Source organism: Epinephelus moara, chromosome 4 (assembly GCF_006386435.1).
Source record: "Epinephelus moara isolate mb chromosome 4, YSFRI_EMoa_1.0, whole genome shotgun sequence".
Taxonomy (NCBI): domain Eukaryota; kingdom Metazoa; phylum Chordata; class Actinopteri; order Perciformes; family Serranidae; genus Epinephelus; species Epinephelus moara.
Window position 1 is genome coordinate 13,348,353 of NC_065509.1, and position 25,663 is coordinate 13,374,015.

Here is a 25,663-nt window from a genome sequence, read left to right on the forward strand (position 1 = left end):
GATGTAACGGGCCAAGAGCATTGTACGGTAGAAAAAGTTTCAAGCCTTTATTTACAAAATAATCTAAAAACAATCCTCTTGTATATTGCATATTCCTTTTTTACTCCATTGCAGTGTGGAAGATGTGCTGCAGAAAGAAGGAGAAGCGTTTCAGTTATCAGTCTCTGACGCTCGGGGAGGTTAAAAGAAGTCTTGAACCTACACGTCAACACACACCTATGGAAGTTCAGGATACTACTATAACAACACAGCATTTATTCAAACATTTTAGTACATGCGGCTGTTCTACGCAGCATGAATGAACGGGAAAGCAATACATGAAAAAAAAAAAAGGTCATTCAAAAGGCCAGAGCTACAAGTGTAGTGAACTCCACTGGAACAGAAAGATGCATGTTAAAAGGCAATGCTATCATTTTTCCATCGAGTAACAGTTTTCTCTTATTTTATTACAACACTAGAACTCTACAAACCCTTAAATTCAACTAAAATTTACTCTTAACAGAGTAGTTCAGGGTAACCTCAGCATGTCTTACTGCAGGCAAGTGTTTTTATACTTTTTCAGTTTTTTAAGGTCTGGTGAATTTGGTTGAAATCAACTGCAAGACCATGTCGACAAGGTGATGCATGTGTTCATATGTGCTTGTGTCAATGAGGGTGTTTACATGCACAAACAACCCATATTCCTCTGTATGCACCTAGTACATACTGTAAATATCCTTGAAAGCAATTATTCTGAATGTTATCATGAATACAAACAGGAAGAAGTAATGGTATAAAGGAAAATGAGTTCACTTGTTTTTTAGTATCCCCATCTGCATACTGTATAAGCAGATTACACCGGTTAGTTAAAGGCTTCTCACAGTGGGATTAGAGCTTATTCAGGTCATTACAAACATTATCTTTATATGAACAAATGAAAAAACTTCAATGAAATATTAATGTGCACATAAACACACTCCCTTTCTCGTTATCACACAAGAGATCCAATGACAGAAGGGGACATGTGATGTCCCAGCGTCGAGTGGAGCGTCTGTTGGATGTCAGATAACCAAGACAATAAATTAAAGTTTTAAAAGAACAAGAAAGCAGCTAATATTAAGGCTGAACGTGGTGAGAGCGGTTGTTGTGATGCTAAAGGTTTATGTTCTCAATGTAAAATGGGAACGTAGAGAAGGCAACAAAGAGGAGAAAGACACCAGAAACATTGTTTTCAGCTTTCCATATAAAATCAGGTTAGAGCTTTAAAGTGCAAAAACATTTCTACAGAACATTTTAGGAAAACTAAAATCCCATCTTTTCAAGCATGTTAAATTCAACTGATTTACACCGCTTCGTAGGAATAAAAGACTAAACTCACACACACACACATGCAGCCAGCAAGGGCATGTGTGAGGACAGCTGGGATTTTTTTTTTGACCATCATATTCAGTTGTCTAAGGTGAGCAGAGCCTATGAGAAGCAGTTTGCTAAATGACGTGTGTATGTTTTCTTGTTTATCCATTATCGTTATCATCATCCGGGTGGCGAAGCTTGGCTTTAGCGCCGCACCGATTGTGCATGTGAACCGCAGGATGGGAAGAGTTTCAGAAGTGATGTCACGACTGCTGCTTGTTTGCCTCCTCTTCGTAAGCGTTCCCTGTTCCGTTCTGGACGTAGGCTGAGCCGGAGCCGAGCCCATACAAGTGACCACAGTACTTGGCATCATCGATATGATCCTCAAAGAACATCTGGGGGAAAAGCACAAAACACAGGATACTGAGAACAGACACATGTTCATTTAAAGGAATACTCACCTCGTGTTAGGTTGAATTTGTGAAGAAAACTTTGGGATTTTTCTTTGCATGCCTTCAGTTAATGAAAAATCCAAATATCGGAGCAAATTCTGGATGAATTGAAGTCATAGGGGTCTGTGTTTAACAACAGGGAAACTATATCCAGATATCTGTGTACATACTCTCACACTTCCCAAAAAGACAGCTATTTCTGCTGGGGAACTGAACTGAAAGAAAAACGTACCTATGCTCTCTTCAAAGCCAGACTCCATTGAAAAAAAACAATAATTTAACTTTGCTGAACAGGAAAGCTGCTGATCTACCACTGCCTTGATTTGTAGTTTGTTTGTGCTATTGTGTGACTTTGGTAAATCCAAACTAACCCTTCAAAACACCAAACTCACACAATAACATAAACAAACTACCTATGGAGGCAGCAGTAGACCAGCAACTCCTGTGTTCTGTGTCGTAAAATTGCTGTCTTTGTCAATGGAGTCTGGCTTTAAAGAGAGCAAAGACAAGTTTCACTCCTAGTTCAGTTTCCCTTCGATAAAGGTCTGTCTGTTTGGGAAGTACTGAGCATACAACTGGATAAATGACACTTAGATAACACTGCACAAGTTGTGTGAGAGTTCGTAAACAGATTTCTTGATGTAGTTTTGCTGTTGTTAATGCGGACCTCAATGACTTCAATTAATCAAGAATTTTCTTTGTTTTTGGATTCTTCATTTACTGGAGGCATGCGGGAAAAGCAAGATTTCTTCTCGAATTCAATGTAACACATGGTGAGTAAATGATGTGAAAATGGTAATTTTGCAGGTGAAGTATTACTGTAATGTCGTATTATGAAATACATCTGGTTTAAATCATATCCACTGGAACTGGTCATAAACTTACGCTTATGTTAACATTATGTGAAATACAGGCACTGGAGTGTTTCTTCACAGCTCTATGTGCTGGTAAATTATGCTATAAAGTGAACTGCACAGCCATTAACGCGGAATCGTTTAAATCTGTCCGTTTTATATATTGTCTGTCTTTTTTTTTTTATCATTTACAGCTTTGCAAAGCACTTTTTTTTTTAGAAACTCAGATTTCATTAGATGAGTATTCTGAGAAATGTACACATCTCACTGTAGTTTCCAGAGAGCTGCACTGTTTACAAAATAGAAGACAGAAGCAAGCGACTGGTTCATTAGTCTAAGAGAACATAAGTTAATTTACAAAAAAAATCTATTTTGATAGGCAATTTATCACTGAAGTTACTTTGTCCAATATAAAATGCTAAAAGACATGAAGTTTTCTGTTCTCAAAATGTGAAAATTGTGTGAATCTGCTTCTATTAAATATATTCAGGTTACATTTAGAGTGACAGCATATTGTCATTCAGACATGTCACATGATGTTTGTGATGACTTCACTCAGACATGACCAAACATTAATGTAAACTCTTGTTTAAAGCTGGAGAGCAAGACTTTAACCTAGAAATGAAAGTCATGCCAAACAAGGTCACACAATGCTGATTACGCCTATCGCTGCCAGGGAAAGCTCTCTGTATTTCGCAATTTCTAGAGCTGTGGTGTCTGTGTCGACTTTCTCATGCCGGTGCACCAGAGGTGACGCATTTTATGTTAACCAGCCAGAGCTGAAGGGGGCGGGAAGGGGAAAAGACCATAGCAAAGAAGCAGCAGCTACGAGTGCTGCATATTTATTAAGTCATTAGTGCAGCTGACATAATTATACATGAATAATATCGAGAGAAATTGTTGGTTAGATTATTGCTGTTTGTACTGTGTGTTTTTTTCAATTCTTTTTGTACTCTGGTCTGGTACGTGAAGAATCCTCAAGAACTGGAGATTAACTCTTCCACGGTGGTTCATAGTTTATCAAAGTGATTTTGAGTATAAAAGATGATTGCTATAAAAAATTGTTAAAGGGATCTGTCTCTTAGTCTCTGCATGTTTTATCTTGTGCTGCAGCAGCCTTTGTTTATCTGATTGGATTGCATTTAGACTTGTGCCGCGTTGAAAGATACTGAAATGTTACTTCGTATGGCTATTATGTAAAACTGACCAGGGTGCGTATTCAGATATGAGACTTTCATGTTAAATTGCCATCAGATTAACAGTCTAAAACGGTTTAAGTAACACTTTGACCTGGCTTTGCAAGGTTTGAGTTTCACAGGGCTCTCCTCTCTGCCCTGAGGAGCCTACCTCTCTCATCTTGAAGAAAGCCATGCCTGTGAGTAAAGAGTCAGAGCCGGCCTGATGCTGTGGTCCGATCCTCTCCAGCTCCAGTTGCTCAGCTACTTCCTGCAGCCCTCCCTGAAAACACAACACCGTCTGTCTATCAAGTCAAAGTAAAACCTGAGGGCCACACTCACAAGAGATCACAACAGACATCAAGGTGTGAAGCTTTAAAATGAATAAAACAGGAGAAACTGAGCTACCTGCTGAAATATTTATCTAGGTACCTTCAGGTTTTTACAACTCTTCATGAGGTACTTGACATCATAAATGACTGGAAAGTACAAGCGAAGAATCTCAAAGAAGTCCACCTCCTCCTCAGGCAGGTTTGCGTTGGACAGAATCTTGATCAGGTATCCAAAGTCGTAGCCACTACAAAACACATATACACAAACACGTGCACAACTCTTAACTATGTTCTTGTATAAAGCAGACAGCAGGAGGCTTTGAGATATACTGTCACTTCCAATCTGCCATGACACGAAAAATAATCAAAGACAGGCAGACCGGCTGTCTTGTTCTTACGCCTGCACCTGCACACGTAAGGGCAAATAACAACACCGAGATCTCCTTAAGGAAACCTCTTCCCCTGCATTTTACAAAAAGCTCAACAAAGGCAATTTATGAAACAAAAGTTAAGGCGGCTTTGAGGGGAGGCTTGATGGTTCACCTTTAAGGAAGGGAATTTGAACTACTGGCATGGTGTTGCCAGGGGAACAAGTAGGTTTATATTGTATACTGTTTGTTTCCATCGATCTGCCATGCCATGTATTGTGTTTTCCATTGAGGACTATGGATGCACGATATTGGATTTTTTTGCCAATGTCAGATATTCCGGTATTTAACAACTTATTTGGCCAATAATCGATGCTGATAGATACAGCCACTATTTTCTCCACCTAATTTTAGTGATTATGAAGTCTCTTTAAATCTGACACCAGCCAATACAGATGACGTGCCAATATTATCGTGCATTCCTATCGAGGACTCTTGGAAGTAAGTGCTTTCAGTAATGCTTTTAAGTGCTATCCTCAGGGATTTTTGTGTCATGATACGTCGTTGTGCTTTTATTTTCCCCTAATGAACAACAAGTCAAATAAATCAGTGGCTAAAAGAAACTAAAAACGGTGAATAAGACGTTAAGTATACTCACAACAAACCAATTATCCACTAGCAGATAATTCACAAAAAATCAGTTACAATTAGGATGACTTAAAGGTATACTATGCAGGAAATGCTTGGGCTACTCTTTATAAACAGTATCACAAGTGAAAGTGAAAGCAAAATCCAGCTTTGTCCGCTTGGCTTTTGCCTCACTATATTTGCGTTTTTGTTTTGTTTTTCCCCTGCATTGTGTCCGCAATGTTTTTAGCTTCCACCTGCATGCCTGGCTGCTGCTAACATTGTGGAACCTGTTCGCTACCTCCTCCTGCACTCTGTGCCCCCAGACCGTCCTGAACAAAGCAAAAGAAGAAGAAAATACAGGCAGAGAGCAGAGTCTCTGAAGATAAACACACTGTCACACACTTCTAGCGGGTCAAAGGTGATGATTGAGAGGGATTATGTGTATAGTGACAGTAAAGATCATTCTATTCTATTACTTTAGTCAAGAAATCCTGCATAGTATACCTTTAAAGAAATAGGATTTCAAAAACAGAACAAACACAAATACGCCAGGAAACAATATAAATAAAAACAACATGACATTAAAGCCTGTTGGTAAAAATGTGTTCTAAATACCTGAAACAGATGACAGTGGTGTTTCATACCTAAGCTTTGTTTATTTTTCCAAAGCCTGGTTATCTTTAGCCTCAGTTTGCCATGGAGACACAGTGGGAAACTGAGTATGAAATGAAGATGTTAAGCTGCAGATTGTAGAAAAAACTTGCAAAAGGCTGCTCGTCACTAAAGACCAAATATAACTATGTAAGTGTTTATTACAACTGACCAGGACACTTAAGCGGGATATTTATATCCAGTTTAAATGTATATTACAAAAAAAAATCTTAACGCTTTTCATGGTCCTTCTGAAAGGCCACGGCAAATATCATGAGTAAACATTTAAACACAGGGGGATGCCTGTGTGCAGACATAACAAAATATACTACACATTAGCACACTTATAATATAGAGGATTTGGATAAAAGATACTGCGTATCATGAATATGGTGGTGCACAAACACAATAAAATAATACCCTATTATACCAGAATGAACACAATGTGTCTGATCAGTGTTTGATTATTAACGGACATGCAAAAAGTCAAAGTAAGAGATGTTATACCTGGGAGAAAAACTTTTGCAAATATGAATCCTGTTGCTGTGCAGCTCTCTACTTTATGTACAACTGTCTGCTTAAGAAAAAACGTTAAAGGCAATATACCTGTGAAAAGACAGCCACTTGACCCCATCACAGAGCACCACTCCTGATGTCATCAGCAGCTCGGCAAAGTACAGCGTCTCGATGCCTTCGTCCTCGTGCTTCTTGAACTGAATCCCTGAAGTGGTCAAGAGCTCAATGGAGTCCTGTGCGTACATATCTTCTCTGATGAAGACAAACACATGTCACACTGTTATTATTTCAACCACAAAAGACAATTGAGCAAGTATGAGAGCAGTAACTGCACGTCATAATTATAAAAATAGTCTGCACTTTATAAGCTGTGACTCAGGTGCTGTGCTCTGTCAGTGTGTGCAGTTCAAAGACATCTAAATTTTGCCCTCAGGCTTCTAAAATGACAATCTGCATTTGAAACACTGCCAACTAGATGATTTGTTTTGAAGCTAAATGTGTAACTCTCTCTGAAATCACCTCTGTGCATGCTGTGAGCAAGCTGAGATACTCTACCCAAATACTCAACTACATGCTATGGATGAATCGAATGGCACATAAGAAGTAAAAAGAGTGGGAGAAGTCATCTTACGTGAGGTTAAACTTAAAATTGAACTGCCATGTCGATGTTCCCGGAGGGTACTCCCCTTGTTCGTTCATAAACGTGAGGCCCAGCTGGATTATCTTGAGCAAATCCACATTGCAGCGCAGCAACTGGTACTGATAGTCAGCGTTGCTTCTGAACTCTCCGATCGGTCTGGCTACTACACCTGGAAACTCTGTGTCCTGTGAGAAGACAGACAGCTCATGATGCAGAATGTAAATCCGGCTGCATCAGACAGTTTTCATCCCCTGTGCACCACTCACCATAGCAATGTAGTTGTATTTTCGGATGACATGTCGGATCCTCTTCAGCTCTTCCTCCAGGTTGTTGGCCCAAACCTCACATATTCTTTGGCTGTGATCCACAGTAGCTGCGGGCATAGTGCCACTTCATGTACAGAGATAAGACATACAGTAAGAAGAGACGACAGTTGGTCATAGAGCTGCCCCAACATGCTGACCTGTGACAGATCAAATGGTAAGAGGTGGCAGGTCAAAGGCATACAGCATATGACACCCAAGAAGTGCTGACAGACCATTTTGGCTTACAATAGATAATGTTGCAATATTATCTGCATAAAAACAACTTGCTCTGGGTGTCAATTCACTGATACCTCCATGGCAGTTTCAACACTGAAGCTAGTTCAACCTCAGAGCGGATTGTGCCTCCTCTCAGCTGGGACACTTTGCCTTAACTGCTCAATTAACAAGTTATTTAGACGCTAACAAATGTGCTAACACTTGACTCATGACATGCTGGACGCGCTTTGCTTGCTGCTATTAACATTAGCTCGTCGCAGGCAGTCTGTAGCAGCACTTTGGGCTAGCTAGGTTACCTGTAGCAGTTAGCAGGCTACAGACAACATGCTAACATGAGCAGGACAGTGCTGGCTGTCATGTGGGAGGCTGTGTGACACACTTCTCAGGTACACAGCTAGCTCGACAGATAAATATGAGTGTGTGCAAAACGTGAAAGAGACGAGTTAACTAGCTGCACACACACACACTCACTGACACACACTCAGCGCCACTTTGACACTGCAAAGCTCACTGCAGCCTCGTGAACTTACCGTTCCCCAAACCGGGCGGGTGTGTGTTTAAGTGTGTACTATCTGAAAACTGTTAGTTTGTTCTACGTTATTGTGTCGGGGTATTTTCCGCTAACTTTTAAATAGTTTATATTCTGTAATGTATCGATGTCAACCCACGGCTGCCATCATAGCTGAGCCTACAACACGACGTCATCACGTAAGACACACACGTCATGTGCGTATGCGTCCGCGTTCTATTTGTCCAGTGCTCGTGCCTCAATAACTTCTTATGTGTAAAAACGAAAATTAAATATTTAAACATTATCCCATTTCTTTTTGTCCGCACACTGTTACATTTTTTACTCATATTATTAAGCCTTATTTTTCAGTTTTATTTTTTATTTATTAGTCACCTGTTATGACACAAATACATTGTGAATATCTATCTATCTATCTATCTATCTATCTAGGATCTATCTATCTTGGATAACTTTTCCTTTATGTTCAAACATAAACTGTTGCACATGTCTTGCATCTTATATGTGTATGGTGACAAAATTAAACAGGAGGGGGACATAACTGGATTTCATCCCTACTGTTGAATAAAAGTACTTGGTCATCGGTCAACCTGTGTGAGTTCTGTATAGATTTTACCTATTGTAAAGTAAGTAATTTGTCATTTGCCACTTGTGGTATATAGCCACGTGAATTGTGTCGGTTTTATTTGTCCAGGTGATTGGACTGCAATTTCTGCCTACCCCAAAAACACAATGGAGCATGAAAAATCACACTATAAAAATTTGACACAGCTTATTTTTACAATCAGCGTCCCAGTCACTCTAAATAAAACTACTTTCTACTTTCTAAGTCAAGAACACAAGAATGGTTGAACAATACAATTGACAATAACATATTTATTTATTTCAAAAGAAAATTGACACAAATTACACAACTTTGCATTGAGATAAGTTTGACAAATTTGGCTCTTATTCCACCTGAACACATAAACACAGCAATATAAAGCTCTTTCTTTTTTTACAGGGTCAGAATCCCTTATGACCGGACGTTTTAGACTCTATCATATAAATAAAAACAACATGCATTAAAGCAAGTAGCCAAAAAAATATGCCATAGTACAAAAATATCTTAACATGCTTTGCTTGATAATCTTTGCATTGTTCATTAGCAGTATTGGAGTGTACGTCGTGTGTACTGTACTATTAAAGTCAGCAGTTTTAATGCTAATCGAGATGGCACTAATATTCAAAGACACTCTGTAATCTATATTTGTGTTCGCATGCTCTCATCTGCTGGTTCAGTTATCAGTAGTCCTATCACTTACTGCTTACTGAATGAATGCATGAATATTTTATTTTTGTGTCTGGACTCATCACTATTTATACCTGTAGAGGGTCAATTCTCTGTGGTAAGAATGTTGGTTTGTTCACAGCAAAATATTGTGGACAGAAATGTATAAAGTTGCTATTTTTTATGTCTTGAAGTGTAAATTTAAAACAATATTGTCTATCAAGTTGAAACGACCCAGCTGTGGACCTCAAGGTGCCAATCAACCACAACTCACCACTGGCTATAGCTGTAGTGTAATGGTACAAATTCCCAGCTGAGGTCACTGTGTTGTGCTGAGTGAGTTTAGTTCGGTCCCAATAAGTCCTTTGGGGTTGAAACACTGCTACTTTGCCATTTGAACTAAAATTTGGGTTAACTGCTGGAAACTTGACTTCAGACTGACTATGGTTGAGCAGCAGTGCCCATGAGGTGCAACAGCATTTAAATCAGCTGCTAAACAAAATGACTAAAACACAGAAAAATAAAACAAAGTTTCTGCAAACACTGCAACAGAGATGAGTCATTCGAAAGCGTCCAGTTTCACTCTGGTTAACACCGTTAGCTCTGTTAGAACTGTTGCCATTGTAAGCACTTTTGGCGCTGTTAACACCGTAGCTGCTGGCTGCCAGCTCAGCCACCTCCATGATGAGAGCCATGTGGAGACAATCTCTGAATGATATGGTGCTTTCCATTTGCACCGGGAAGTCAGAATTTGTGGGTTTTGGAGTTGGAAATTTTAACTGAATTGCCTTCTGAAGCCAGATTTTCGATTTGGAAAGAAGGAGGGACCTCACCAACCCTGATCTTAAAATTCAAGATGGCTGCTCCGCGCCTCAAAGGTAGTGAAAGCTGCAGTAATATACTGCTTATTGGCACTTCTCTCTTATTTAAGTCTCATTAAAACAGTTTTACACACAGTTCTGTCCAAGTGGAAATGTTGCTAAGGTGCAAAATACAGTATGATGCATTGTTATCAACTGGTATTGCTAACAACGTCTAGGTGTTGTAACTTACGTATTGGAACGTGGTCAACTCAGGTGTGACGTCATTTCCAGCTCAACTTCCAGGGTAAACGGGAACGCAGCAATAGATACGCTCTGATTATCTTATAGAGCTCCTTTAAGTGCAAACAATGCAACTGAAATGATGATTTGGTCTTGTTGGAGCTCTGGTTCTTGTTTCAAGTTGCTTTGAAAACTCAATATCAAAGTGCCGCTGATGACAGCATGTTTAAAAGGTGTACACTGTAATGACAAAGTCCTAATGAATGAAAGTGTGTGGAAGATCATAGTAAAAAGCAGGCACACACAACTAAATGGCTCACCAATAATTTGAGAGGACACCCTCTGCTTACATGTGCACTGAATTGTTCAAAATTGTTCTTAACTCACTCTTTACTCTCGTAAACTTGTTTTTGTTCATCTTAGGCTTTCAATATAATCGTGGCTGAAATATCTCCAACGTTAAACTGTTCACTGGCCATGGAGGCATCAAACTATTTTCAACTTTTTGTGGAGACTCTTATGGGTTAACTGCCGTCAACAAGATACATGACAGTGAGCAATATCCAGTTGTGTTATCACTTTTAGCATTGTACCGGGATAAGAAGTAAAATGTGGTCAGCTACAGTAAATAACTATTAACTAGTATGTATGTGGCAACAGAGAGGGCCCACCACACCACATGCAAACAGGAGTGCAAGTCACTTGTGTAACCCAGTAAAACTTTTCACTGGAGTTGGCCAATAGCTGGGTTACTTGTTGAGTGTAAAAAAGGTACAGTAGTGTTTGTTCAGTGGCACAGTGGACGGAGGGTTGATGCTACACCTTCCACTACGTGCTACATTTGATCAGGCAGTTGAGTAGGCAGCTTCATCAGAGTCTGGATCCCTGGTGCTGTCCTCACTAAGAGGGGAACGACAGCTCACGTCTGCGATCCCTGACTCCTGGTCGCTGCCGTTGGAGAGGTTGGATTCAGATGTTTGGTTCAAGTCCTGGGTCGGCAGAATCAGGCTGCTGTCTGGTGCTTTGGGCTGACAGGGGCTGCTGGTGAAGAAGCCCCCGGTGTAGTCCTGAGGGGTGTTGGCCAGACCGAGGTCGTTACCCAGAGCCCACGCTGTGGGGCTCTTATCAAAGGCGGCTGCTTTTTGGGTAACACTCCACTCCTGCTCCTGTTCCAGCTGAGCAATTTTCTATTGATAACATAAGGCATGAAGACTACGGTCATCCTCTAAAACCAGCAAAAACACTGCAGTAGATTTTTTTTTCTCAGGAGAAATGACAAGCAGAATGAATTTACAGCCCTGTCCTACCTGTTTGTGTGAAGCCAACTGCTCCTCCAGCTGCTGTGTCTCCTCCTGGATGGCCCTCAGATAATCCTCCACAGACTGTCGAGGATGCATCCCTCGGTCAAAGCGGTTGTACAGCCCTCTCCAAAACCTACAAGAAGCAAAAGATTTACAACTCTTACATCAACACATCAACTCTTGCTCCTTCCTTTTATTTCATATACAACTTCTGGTGAAAACCTCTTATTGTAATCACATCTGTCCGGGTCAAATTGATCACTATAAGCTTCTTTTTCTATAAAGGTCCAGTGTGTAGGATTTAGTGGCATCTACCAGCGAGGTTGCAGAACTAAACCTTTTGCACCAAACGTGTAGGAGAGCTACAATGGCTGAAACGCCAACACAAATAGCCTTATCTAGAGCCAGTGTTTCGTTTGTCTGTTCTGGGCTACTGCGAAAACAACATGGCGGAGTCTGTGGGAGAGAATCAGCTCCATATGTAGATATAAACGGCTCCTTCTAAGGTAATGAAAACACAACGATTCTTATTTTCAGGTAATTATATACTAATGAAAACATAGTTATAAATATTATAAACCCTTTCTACAAATAGATGCCTCTACGCCCTACACACGTACCTTTAAATGCAGATTACCATCTAATTGACATTTTTTTGTTTATAACATGAATATAAAGTAGTAAAATGGACAGCTGCTATTTACTGAACTTTATTAACTGCTTCAAAATACAGTACAAAAGCTTTAAAAATGACCGCCAGGTACTCGGCAATAAATTCCGCTCTCATCGGCATTCCAAATGTTTTCTTCAGTGTATTCTTGTCTCATCTGTCTCCACTGATCCTCAGGCCAGTCATCCTGTGACACTGTGTCAGCCTAAGCAGCCTCCTCGTGTAGTTTCTTACACACAATGTTCTCTCCTTTTAATTTTGCTCAAACCAGCTTATGGAAACCCGGGATCATTGCCAATTCTTTTGCCTTTTCCCTCACTAGATGTCAATCAACAAGAGGCGGCTTCAACCACAGATACTTTACCCATGTAAGTAAGGTAAAAAAAAAGTTTTAAAAGTCCTTCCTACAAGAGACCCTAAATGAAAACTGTAAGTGGACTACTTGATTATGATAGGTGAATTATTTAAACATTTGTATAGAAATGAGTCTGTCTCAAGCTTTTTGATTCATGTAAGTGTTTTATCACTGTAACTGTGATTACTTCAAATGATTTCCACTGTGAATGGATTTATTACAAGACAGCTGAATGACTCAGACCATTGTTTTCAACGTACAAGTAATAGGAAATGCGTGTACCAGGCTTTAATACCTAAGTTGTATGTGGTGTGGTTGTTTGTGAGGACCTACTTAAAGCAGTAGGGGGCAGTAGACGGCCGGAGGAGACCCTGTGTCTGGCTGTGGTCTGGCCGGTACAGAGGGTTGATGTAGTCTGCCTGGTTCTTCCATAGATAACTCCACAAAGAGTGAGTCCTCTCACGCAGTCTGTTTGAATGTCAAGAGATAAAGACAACATAAAATCACGCTTGATAAAAAAAGAAATCAATTTAGATGAACATTATGGCACAGAGTCGCCTTATTTGCAGAAAGCGGGTTATGTGATATACTACTGGCTATCACTTCTCTTCAGTAGTCAGTCTTGGTGGCTCTGACAAGATGTCTGTGCTGTGAAAAGGAAAGGAAAGTGATGGTGGCTGCAGGTTTAAATCTCACCCCAGCTCTATCCTCTCCCACTGGTTGTTGCCAATGAAGTTGCCATACTGGCAGGAGTAGATGTGGCTGTGAATGGTGATGAGGAACCTCGCATTGAACTCAAAGGCACAGGGGAACTGCTCCATGAGCTGCCACACGCACTCCAGGAACTGATCGATGATGGGAGACACCTCCTTAGGGTCTCCGACCAGGTGGTTGCACCTGGAGAAGAGGTGAGGATGGTTAGATGAAATGAAACATCTAAAATCATGGAAGCTGTGACAGTAATATTTTTAAGTCAAACCTGTGGGAGAATTTGTGTCCAAATGAGATCCAGTCTTTCTCAATGAGGACCTAAGAACAGAAAACACATTAATATCCCAAAACACAAACAGGACCATCAGTTTCTGCACAATTTCAGTATGTCACGATTAAAGGTTCAGACATAGCCCACAGATAATCCCTGCAGAATGACTGAACCTCTTCACCGTCTGTGTGGGGTCATGTTATTCTGAATTTAGAGGCAATTCCCAAAAGCAGGCTTCTCTGTTATATTTATTTTCCACAGTGGCTCCTGGTGGATTCCAAGTCAGCCTGTGCAAATCCTTCTGATCAAAGAAACAAGCCTTAGGAGCCCAGTGTGGGCTACTGTCAGCTGTAGCCTGAATGCAGCTGGATATATGAATATGAAACAGAGGGTAAGTGACATTCACAGTGCTACTTAAAAAGATGCAATTCTACACTGTAGCTTAAATACAAAAAGGTTTAGTATCTACCATGAGTCCTCTGAGGGTCCTGTAGTACGGATCCAGCAGCACACTGGCCACTGAACACACCTGAGCAGTGCGGTCCCAACCGTCTGAACAGTGAACCAGGACACTGACGCCCTCCTCTGCAACAGCCTGCAGACACACACAAACACACACCATGCAGTGCCACAGCACATTCAGGGTAACATAATACATTTAGAAACATCTACTGTCGTCAAAGTGCAAATATCTAGTATAGGCCATGTGTCGAAACACATGTTAGAAATGTTTAAAAAAAGCACAAAAACAAAGCAAATTCTTTGTTGTTGTTTTTTATGAGAGGGTGCCCATTGTGTACACCATGCATGTGTATGCACAAGGACACACATTAAAGACAAATTCCTGCCCCTGGTTATATGCTATTCCACTGATCAATGCTGGTTTCAAAATGTACCAACATGTCAGAGAAGGCGAGGAAGAAGAAGACTGCTAGCAAGCAATCATGGATGGAAATATTGCATGATCACCATTGTTTATTTATATAATGATATAGTATAGCGGTGTCCTGAACAGAGAATGAAGCCGCACTACCTGTTTATGCGTTGTAATCTGAACTTCTCTGTTCTTTGTTGTGCCAGATGTGCATGTGAAGCCCTGTGTGTGTATTCCACTGGCTAGCTAATCGCCACCACTCTGCACTGCGCTCCTACAGTTGTCACTGCTGTTAACACTGTCCTGACCCACGGCGTCATCGCAGAAGGGTAGCGCCCACCCTCTGGTTCGCCGCCAGGGTAACACCGTTAGCTCTGAATTTTCTACAACTAAACACAGACAAAACTGAGATAGTTGTTTTTGGCCCCAAAGAACAAAGATCAATAGTCAGTGCTCACCTTGACACCATGACACTAAAACCTACGAATCAAGCCAGAAATCTTGGTGTAGTTCTGGACTCAGACCTAAATTTCAATAGTCACATTAAGACAATTACTAAATCAGCCTACTACCACCTTAAAAACATAGCAAGAATAAAAGAATTTCTGTCTAAACAAGATACAGAAAAACTTGTTCATGCTTTCATTTTCAGCAGGCTGGACTATTGTAACGGTGTCTTCACAGGCCTGAGTAAAAAATCAATCAGACAACTGCAGCTCGTCCAGAACGCTGCTGCCAGAGTCCTCACCAACACCAAGAGAGTGGAGCACATTACACCAGTGCTTAAGTCACTGCACTGGCTTCCTGTGTGTCAAAGGATAGACTTTAAAATCTTGTTACTTGTCTATAAAGCACTAAATGGTCTCGGGCCTAAATACATCTCTGATATACTTGTACGTTATGAAGCATCCAGACCCCTCAGATCATCTGGAACAGGTTTACTCAGTGTTCCCAGGATCAAAACCAAACAAGGTGAAGCAGCCTTTAGTTTCTATGCTCCCCGCCTGTGGAACAAACTTCCAGAATATCTGAGGTCGGCTGAAACTGTCAACTCATTTAAATCAAGGCTTAAAACATTACTATTTACTGCAGCTTAGCAGTGAACTAGATATGTAACTTATTGTTAGGATAATCTGTAGCTATTGTTTTTATATTTGTCTGCTGTTGCTTTTGCTTTATGTTTGCTTTTTAAATGCATTTTCTGCACTGTTTTAACTATTTATTGTCTTGCTTTTAGCTTTTGTTTTTAATGATCTCAAACACAATTTTATTGTTCCTTTAATGTTTTATTTTGATGTGTTTCTCTTGTAAAGCACATTAAATTGCCTTGTGTATGAATGGTGCTACATAACTAAAATTGCCTTGCCTTGCCTTGTCTTGCCTCTGTCAGCACTGTCGGCATTGTTAGCGCAGTTTATGGAGTTAGCATTGTTAGCTGCTCATTGCCAGCTCAGCCACCCCCATGGTGAGAATGTCATATTAAAGATTATTTAAGTGTTTGACTGGTGGAGCCTGAAGGCAAGTACTGTCTAAGAAGTCAGAGGGGACTTACTTGAGTAACTCATTTTGGAGGCTGTAGTTTGGGATGTGGTTGATATACTGATAAATGTTTCTATTATTTTGAGCTGCCATGAGGGTAGCCTTAAGTATTTATTGCAGAACTTAAGTATCATAATTTCTAAGTTTTGGTTAGGTAAAGCTCATAACTGAGTGTTCACGGACATAGAATATCTGTATTACACACACAGGATACAACACATACACAGACACACACACAAACATACACACACCTAAGCTAATATTGAGTGCTGTGGTGAGAGAGACAGCGGGGATTAACCTCCAGACTGACCTTGGCGATGAAGATGCCTGCATCCAAAACAGCTTTGATGTGCTTTAGCCAGCCTGAGTTCTCCAGACCTTCCAGGAAGTCAGACATGGAGGGGGAACGCAGCTCACACACTGTAACCACAACACAGCTGTCTCACCAACAGGAAACATGGAGCATACCTGATCATTGGACTTTATTAAACCTCACATTCACTTTCACATCACTAACATCACCCACAACAATGAATTTCTAGGGAATCTGTGCACAGCATGAGAAAATATTGTCTGAAGTGCTTTTTCAGAACAGATTTCCTTCAGCTTCTCACATGATGGTTCATTTGGACCCCAGTCAATGTTTTTAGTCACGCACGGTGGCTCTAGGGATGGCAGTCTGTCTCTCTATCAAACACTTTGGTCCAGACTAAAATAGCTCAGCAATTCTTTCATTTTAAACAGATATTCATGATCCCCAGAGGATTAATCCTACTGACATTGGTGACCCTTGGTTTTTCATCTTGGCCCATCAGTAGGTCAAAGTTTTCACTTGCGATTTACTCTCTGTACATGTGCTACATGGATTGACAAAAAGTACAAATAATAATAGTTCCTAGATGATAATCGTAGTGCTTTTGGGGACACCTAACTTTTCTTCTAATGCCACCATGACATCATTTGTGGTTTTGAGTTAAATGTCTTAGCAACTATTTAATAGATTGCCATGATATTTGGCAGAAACGTTCATATATTTACCTGATGATGAATTTTAATCACTTTGGCAAATCTTTCAAATCACATCACATTTTTTAATTTGTCCAGTTCTTTGGTTGATGACTAAATTCATGCAAAACTAACAACGTTCTAATCAGCCTCAGCTGTACTTTATGTTTAGTGTTTATTAGCTGGAGGTGTGGAGTCACATGAGTTGGACTCAAGTCAAATTCAAGTCACAAATTCTATTACTGTAGACCGGACTTGACAAAATCAAAAAAGACTTGCAACTCGACTTGGACTTGAGCCTTTTGACTTGAAAATATAAATATCTTTCCCCGAGCCCAAAGATTTAAAAGAATATATTTAAAAACGTGCCATAAATCAGTTAGTTTCCCATCATATCCTGAATCTTAACACTATTCATTCCCTGCAAGTCGACACTTAAATAAAATCCACCTGTTTGAACCAATCCGATAGCAACCAATCAAGCTGCAGGAAAGAGCCATGAAGACCAAATGATACAAAAGATAATTTTGTTGGTGAAAAACTATGCGGTAGCCAATAAAAAACTAATTGCAACTTGTTTTACCAAATACATACACATTTAAAAGGCATTTCTGTAAATTTAATATATAACTACTCTGTTGTTAAAATGGCAATACATTTGGTGTAGAGTGCATTATGATTAGTTTAGGACTTGTTACTCAGAGTTTAGGACGTGGACTTGCCTGTCTTGACTTGGAACTTGAGACTTGCTTGACTTGCAAAGCAATAGCTTGGTTCCACCTCTGTTAGCATGCTAAAGCGCTAAATTAAGATGGTGGATATGGTAAACATTATACCTGCTTAACATCAACATATTAGCATTATCAGTTAAAAGTTAGCATTTAGCTAACTAGAACCACTTTGTGCTGGTATAGCCTCACAGAAATGCTAGCAACGCTGTAGACTGTAGTCTTGCTATTGTGTATTTTATGATATGAATGTAAGACTTCCTGTCTTCTGTTTATTTATCTTGTAAAACTGAAACCTACAATTCATTTCTCCGTCCTCAGGGTTCAACACAAATATTTGCAAGTTGACTGATGGGCAGAGTGATATGAACCTGTTTCTCCTCAGCTGACATTTCATAAGCTTGGGATCATTTATCACATTAGCATTCATAATTTAGACACACTTTTAGATAACTGTGTGAAAACATCTGCTCTCTCTGTACTCATTAAGGTGTTGACAGAGGTGACAAAGTGGATTTTGCTGACACTTTATCAGTGCGCTGACCTGTAAGCGCTCTCTGAGGCCACTGATAGGGAGCGAGCAGGTGACTGGGTTCATTCGACCTTTTGTAACACTTAGCAGGGCCGACTTCCACTTAGAAGAAATGTTTGAGCTAATGCTGCCAGGCGGGGGGCCTTCGAAATCTCATTGAAGTATGCAGTGAGGTAGAGAGAGAGCCGGGCAGGCTCTGAAGGGCAGTCGCTGCCTCCAGCATTTAGAGACTTCCCTTGTGCTGCCAGGGGGCAAAGAGTTATCACAACTAAGAACGGCTATAACTTTTCAGACTTGAAATCACATCATTCTCACGCCCTCGGTCTCTCTTTGGGGGATAAGGTCCCGGATTGTCCACTCCGGGAAACCAAAATAGCTCAGAAATAAAATCCAGATGGATTCAAAGTCTTCCTAGGAGCACCCCTGCACAATACCCAGAAATTCTCCTGTGGGCTCATTTGAGGCCTGATTGCAGCACAGTCCAGTCCGCATGAGTGCATATGAAAGCCACAGGGTAGCATGGGGTCCTGCTCTGCTTTAGTAATGTGAAGAAGCAGCGGACTTTAGACAGACAATGTCAGAAAATATACATTTCGTTCCACAAACACTGATGTGTTGAAACACTTCTGACACAGTGATGAATGCACTGCTGTGGCTTCCAAATGGTTTCTAGAGTAAATAAATCTCAAATCAGTATGACAAATCATTTCAGTAAGACAAGATAATTACCTTCCAGCATTTTTTGTTGGCTGTTTCTCATGACGTGGATGTTCTCTATGCCGATGAACTGGAATTTAATGTTGGAGTAGTTGTCTTCGTTTTCATAGCCTTTTCCTGCAGCTCGGTTTGCGATTGCATTCAGCTGAAAAGACATTTCATAAATCATCAAAACATAGTTTTTCAAGAGCAAAATAATAAACTAGAATTACTGCCTCACAGTTGTTTGCCTCTGCCAACCAATCCGGTTGTAGTTTACATTCATGTCTGTCCAGACTCATGTATGCAGTGAAAACTTTGAAGGAATTTAATAATGTGTATTTTTATAGTTACCACTATATTGACGTGTATGATTCCAGTGAATTATTTCCAGTGATAAACAAGCTGTTTGCATGTAAAGATTATTTTTACAGAGTAGTACAGAGGACTGATAGAGAGCTCAGTCATATGGTGCAACAACAAACACCTGAAGCTCAGTATCAGCAAAGCCAATAAGCTTGTGGTGGACTACCAGAGGAGCAGGACAGAACTAAGCTGCAGCCTCTGGGGCTGAAAAATGAAGCGAATGCGAAAGTGACAAAAACTGCATTTCCTCGAATGGCCACTTGGGGCTGGCTCCAAAAGTGAGTCAATCTCCATCAACCCTATGTTAAAATGCCCAACTTTACAACAGAAATAAACGTGTTTACAGCCTGGTACAAAAAATGTTTTGGTCTCTGTAGCTAATTTCCCCATTCATGACAACTGCATAGGGGGTGAAGTTTTATATGACTCATCCATTTACATTTTATCATGACTTAAAGTTATGCATAATTAAGGGTGTGCCCACTTTAAGTAACAGGAGGGTGCAGCCTGTTGACAAGTTGCTACCACAGCGACAACGTTGGTTAGCTTATGGCCCCAGAGTTGCAGAGTATAGGTGTAGCTTTTGCCATTTTAGTGTGTTTTAATTAAATGGAAGGTAACATTTTGGTCATCTAAGAAAAGTCTTGTTTAGCTCTTAGTTGTACTAAAAGACCCTCTAAAAATTCAGATGGTCAGTTTTCGTGGTAAGTTGACTGTCTTTTAATAGTTTTAAGCCTGTGTTTGCTAGCAAAAATTAGCTTTAGCATTATCACAGTTAGTAATAGTGGTAAATGCATGTCAGTAACCAAGCTAGCAGCTAGCGTTAAGGTTAGCTCAACCCTCTCATCCAAATATGGTCACTTCCGGCTCAAAAAATCCAAAATGGCGACAGCCAAAATGCCAAACTCGAGGCTTCAAAGTTGGAGTCCACTGACCAATGAGTTATGTCATAGTAGCTACATCCATTATTCTATACAATCTATGGATAGCACACAAAGTTGTACTAATAACAGTAGATGATGTTTCAAATACGAATTTCTCTGCAAAGAATCTATAAATTGTAAAACGTTAATGCTTCACACACATCTGTAACCCGGTAGCACAGATCTATACATTCAGCACAGTTTCAAGTTGAACACCTAAGATTAGTGTCATTAATTCAGTATCTGATCAGATATCTCCCCTTCTGACTGAGACATGGCACTGGGTGATGGCTAGAAAAGTGTTTTTGCATAACATTATGATGTCACAGTGTAGCTGACCTTTGACCTTTTGAATATTAAAAGTCATCCTATTCTATTAGACATTTGTATGAAATTTCATCATAATAATTGTTGAGTTATGCCCAAAAACATGTTTTGTGAGGACAAGGTAACCTTAGACCACCAAAATCTTATCAGTTTATCGTTGAGTCCAAGTGGACGTTTGTGCCAAATTTGAAGAAATTCCCTCAAGGCGTTCCTGAAATATCACCCTCACAAGAATGGGATGGACGGACAGCCTGAAAACATTATGCCTCCGGCCATGGCTGTTACCGGCAGGGACATAAAAAGCACAACCCTCTGTTACATAATATTGATCACGGTTCAACTTGCACATAGCCAGGATGTTTTCAAGGCTTTTGCTGTGACACCATCCAGCTGGCAAAACGCCGTATGGAAAATAAAGCCCACCTGAACATACAGCATAGTACTGTAAGACTTGTATTTTTGCAGGCTGTTCCTTGGGCAAAAAGGGCTCACCTTAGGCCTGGTGTCCACCACATACATGAAGTCGCTGCGGGGATTGGACCTCAAGATGGCCTCCAGCATCTGTTCATCCTCTAGGCAGCGAGCGCTGAAACCTGACAGGGGCTGGCTGCTTCGGCAGATGGCAGCCTGGGAGGAGGCAGGGGGACAGGAATGTTTGTCTGACAGCTGATTTTAAGTGATTTATTACTTTGGATGACATCTAGAGCAAAACAATCCAATATATGAGAATCAGCATGAATACAGATTCACAGTACTTTTTCTTTTCTTGCATGTTCAATTTGAATTAATGAACCACACAGTTTCTCTCATCTCCATTTACTAGCCACAAGGGAGAGGGACAGAGAGCGTTTTGTGATTCTCCCCTATGGCTCATGAAACAGAGTGGAGCCCCTTCATACAAACTGAGCTCCACACACTGGACCCTCAAGCCTGGGAAGCTGACCTCACACACATAAAGCACTCCCAACTGTCCAGTCAAGGATTAATAGAAGGGATTATAGCTGTGTAGGCTTATTCTCGATTCAGATATAGAAAATGGTAATGATTCATGCTTTGACATGATGACAGAATAGACGTCTCCTCAGAGGACCTTTTGTGAACTTGACAAAGCCTCTGTTTAGATTTCATGGCTGAGGATCTCCTGTTTATGGTGCAGTTTCTCTTTCTATTTTATATCTTCAGTATGTGTTCCTTTTTTATTATACAATTTTGATTCCATGTCTTTTCCATATCCAGGGCCATTTTTAAAATCAAATAAAAACTGAAATGACATTAATAGCAGAGTGGACATCTGTTTATGCTCCGTATCTTCACAAACACAGTCTCATATTGCCTATGGCTCTGCTGTGTTGAAGCAGATGCACATTATTAGTAGAAAGCCCTTACCCCACGTGATTGGTCAGACAATCAGAGCAAATTATACCAAACCAAATAGAGAATCTGGTGCTACTTTGGTGCCATCTGAGCATCATCAGTTTCTCTTATTTCACTTCAGGCTCAGTGCCTTTATCTGATGTATGATTAGATTGTTAAAATCTGGTTTCAAATCAACAATATTTTTTACATTTTTACTTTCAAACTGCTAATGAAATGCCATAATACATCTGCAATACAGCACTAATGACTCAACAGCACTGGCTTGATGTTTATTTTGGGGGTTTGTGACCTTTGAAACTTCTGGTAGGGATGAAACGTTTACCAGTTTAAACTGCTGTAAAATTTCCCAATGTTTAGTATTACTGTTTCAAATTTGAACGATTGTTAAAATCTTGTTTGATTATCTTTGAAAAACTAACATTAAACACTGTCTATCAGCAACTGAAGATAGCAACTTTTTCCTAGATGCAGGCGCAGCGTGCAACATGGGTTTGGTTTACTATTCCTTTGTTTACAGAGCAGGCGTGCAGCAGGCAAGCCCGGTGATACTACTGGTCCCTTGTCCTCATCGACGGTAGCACCAACATTCGAGCAAGCATTTCAAATAAATGCTAATATTAATGCACATTTGACATGGTCTTCATAAAGTAATGGCAATGCTGTTGTTTTACCTTTAATGCAAGTAAAAAGTGCATAGTGCTGCTAATTTTATTTGTGATTTTAACCATAAAACTGAAAGGATTTCAGTGTGTGTATCAGTACTTTTTGGACATTTTAACAATATCACCATAATCGTGATATGAAATTTTTATACTGTTTCATCTCTACTTTCCTGCTTGCATTTTTTTTTGTAAAACCAGAACTTTGGCAGCTTAAACAAGGAGGAAAATGCTGAGGATGACTGATTTGTGTTGCAACAAAAACTGGCCATGCAAAGCAATAAAAAACAAGACTTAATGTCATCATGACATTTTCCATCTTAATATGTTTTTTTCTGCTAAACTTAGCTGCTTTAGGCTTTTCTCTTACAAGTTTCACATCATGCCTGTGTAGGTCACAGAGACAGGTTCTATAAGTGCTACTCATCACTGAGTTTGAGAAATGTCATTGACGCTTCGCAACCTTTGAATTAACATGAGTTGTCAAAGGAAGCATTTGAAAAATAACAAGTGAAAATGTATGCTGTCAACTTACATGATTTTCTTTGGAGTAGTATGACAGAGTGGGAAATCTGCCTCTGCTTCTGAACTTGGAGCTCCCCACTATAACTGGAGGTGTGGCGGACTCAGGCACAAACAGGTCAGCAGGGTAAGTGTCACTCACCTTTAAAAAATAACACAAGTCTAAGCTTCTGCCGTGTCCATATTAGGATAAAACAGTACAACTGGTCATAGAAGTTGGCTCACTGACCTTGTAGCGTTGGTTGACAGGGGAGAGTTTCCACAGGGAGTTTGGGAGTCCCATTCTGCTGTAATCAGCCTTAAGGTTCAAGAAGTCCCATTCCTGCCGTCTCTCCTCCTCATCAACGTTAGGCTTATAGGCGAAGCAATACAGCTCCTCGTAACGTTCTGCAAGGCACAACACCAGCTGACAGCTAAGGTTTGATGCACAAAACCTACACTGTGTAGAAGTTAGACGGATCAAAGTGTTGCAAAAGCACAGGGTGTTGAGGCAGTCACTGATATGGATAACTACAAGAAGATGTCTAGCATAAAAAGGTGTCATAAAAGCCAATATTGGACAGTAATATTAAACTTCTTATGTACTGATCTTGTCCTAACTTTAATTTGAGCACTAACCTCACCAAACTGATCTTAACAGATTACCTGGCTGGGAGAGCCGCTGCAGGGACAGGTGGACATCCTGGCACTCCCGCTCTTGAGGCAAGACAAAATGCAGAACCTGAAAGTTCTTGCAGTGAATGAGCAGAGAACATCCTGACGCTGTGGCAGCTTGTTTCTCCACACTGCACACTAAACTGTGAAGCACCTGGTTGGATATGGAAGGCAAACATGGATCTTTTATTGTATGTTGCAAACACAGTGCACAGCATGATGCATGTGTGCACACAGTGACTACAGAATCTAAACAAAGTAACATGTCATGTGCTTCATTGTGCAATGCATGTCTTATCTGATAGCTGGTGCCTACCCATGTTTCATTGCGCACTCCTGCCTCGTTCTCCACAAAGATGGTGTGTGTGGCTGTCAGGTAGAGGGTGCCCACCCTGCTCCTTCTGGGGGAGACTCTGTCAAGCAGCTTGACATTCTCCACCTGGAGGAGGAAGGACATCAAACAGCATCATCCTCAGCACACGATCAGTTACATACATGACACAGCTGTGTTCATGTGTAAACTGCTGCACTGATACACCAACACACCCAGCCGTCTACTGTGGCTGATAACAATAAAAGGACTCTGGCTGCCTACGTGGCTCCACACACCCTTTAATTAATCCTGTGTGTTTGTTTAATCATTTGGATTCAATCTCTGCAGTCATCCTGACCGCATTTGGCGGGTTTTGTTGGTGACAGATGAGGTAACGTTACAGTGCGGAAACTGTAGCTAATCACTGCAGCCAGAGCCGCGGTTACCTTTGGTAGTCGGATGTGCTCCATCAGCAGCTGAGAGATGAGCCGCAGCTTCCTGCGATCACTAACCCTGTCACAGCACAACTACCAGCAGCACAGCATGTGTACAGTAGTGTTACAGTGTGCTGTGGGTTAGTTTAATGCCTAGGTTTGTAGCGTGCAGGTAAACACTGCCATAATATTGCTACTGCCTGGACGTCTTCACGGAGCTGCACCGCTGGGTCCTAAAGCCCGCCAAATACCCAGCTGTGGCCTGTGTGATAAATGTTAAAGCTCCTCCTGACCAGAGTTACTGACCACACTGTAAAAGTAAGTCCATTCAAAATATTTACTGACCTCAAGCCATTTAAAGAAAATGTGTCATACTGCACATTTTCACTGGAACTACTAGTTAGATAGCATATTGATTGATAAAGTGGTTTCCCAGAGGAAATAAAAATTCAAAATAAGATCTCCTCTTTGTCCAGACTATTTCTCCTAGACATACCTGAGTCCAACATCAATATGAGATTTTGAGCATTTTCACATACTTCTCAAGTTCAGCTCCTGAGAAATAGCCTCCCACTGTCTAGGTGCAGTCCTGTTTTAAGAATGCTCATTTTACTCTCTTGCTGCAGTAATCTTCATTTGTCTGAAATAATCAGCTCTTGAGATAACAGTAAGATTCAAAAGAAAACTTGACTGGCTCATAAATGAGCTTGCACAATTTCAGAAATTTGTCTCAGTGATCACCCTCAAGTCTCATTTCTCTATGTATTGTGTCTGTTCTCAGTTGAGAAACCTCTGAGAAGCCTGTGAGCACAGCAAAAGAACTCCTGCTGATGTATTCTTTTGCTCCTTGTTTCTACTAAGCAGATGTTTATGCAAAACAGATCAGAAATTAGAAATATCCAAATAAGAAGCTGATTTATTTCTGATGAGACAATGAAAAGACTATTTTGAGGAGCAAAATATTGCTTAAAATTTATCGAGCCTGATAATGGTGAGAGAAAGTTAGCTTTATTAATATGATTTTACAGGTCTTTACAGACAGGACCATGGCATAAGTTAGGTTACTTATAGC

At 40.5% G+C, this 25,663-nt stretch overlaps 2 protein-coding genes across 2 annotated transcripts; both read right to left on the reverse strand.

Annotated features, from left to right (window-relative positions):
- Window positions 1-48: 48 nt before the first annotated feature.
- Window positions 49-8,193, reverse strand: cnot7 (CCR4-NOT transcription complex, subunit 7). Its single transcript, XM_050042007.1, has 7 exons — window positions 8,023-8,193; window positions 7,217-7,340; window positions 6,942-7,135; window positions 6,401-6,562; window positions 4,246-4,390; window positions 3,986-4,096; window positions 49-1,727 (listed from the first exon to the last, which is right to left on the reverse strand). The coding sequence occupies exons 2-7, from the start codon at window positions 7,331-7,333 to the stop codon at window positions 1,596-1,598; spliced, it is 861 nt and encodes a 286-aa protein (XP_049897964.1). The 5' UTR covers window positions 7,334-7,340; window positions 8,023-8,193; the 3' UTR covers window positions 49-1,595.
- Window positions 8,194-8,898: 705 nt separating this feature from the next.
- On the reverse strand, window positions 8,899-24,797 carry mtmr7a (myotubularin related protein 7a). Its single transcript, XM_050042005.1, has 14 exons — window positions 24,604-24,797; window positions 24,161-24,283; window positions 23,836-23,998; window positions 23,420-23,577; window positions 23,204-23,332; window positions 21,125-21,259; window positions 19,050-19,182; window positions 16,366-16,475; window positions 14,112-14,237; window positions 13,640-13,689; window positions 13,357-13,557; window positions 12,994-13,128; window positions 11,642-11,768; window positions 8,899-11,521 (listed from the first exon to the last, which is right to left on the reverse strand). The coding sequence occupies exons 1-14, from the start codon at window positions 24,625-24,627 to the stop codon at window positions 11,180-11,182; spliced, it is 1,956 nt and encodes a 651-aa protein (XP_049897962.1). The 5' UTR covers window positions 24,628-24,797; the 3' UTR covers window positions 8,899-11,179.
- Window positions 24,798-25,663: the final 866 nt, after the last annotated feature.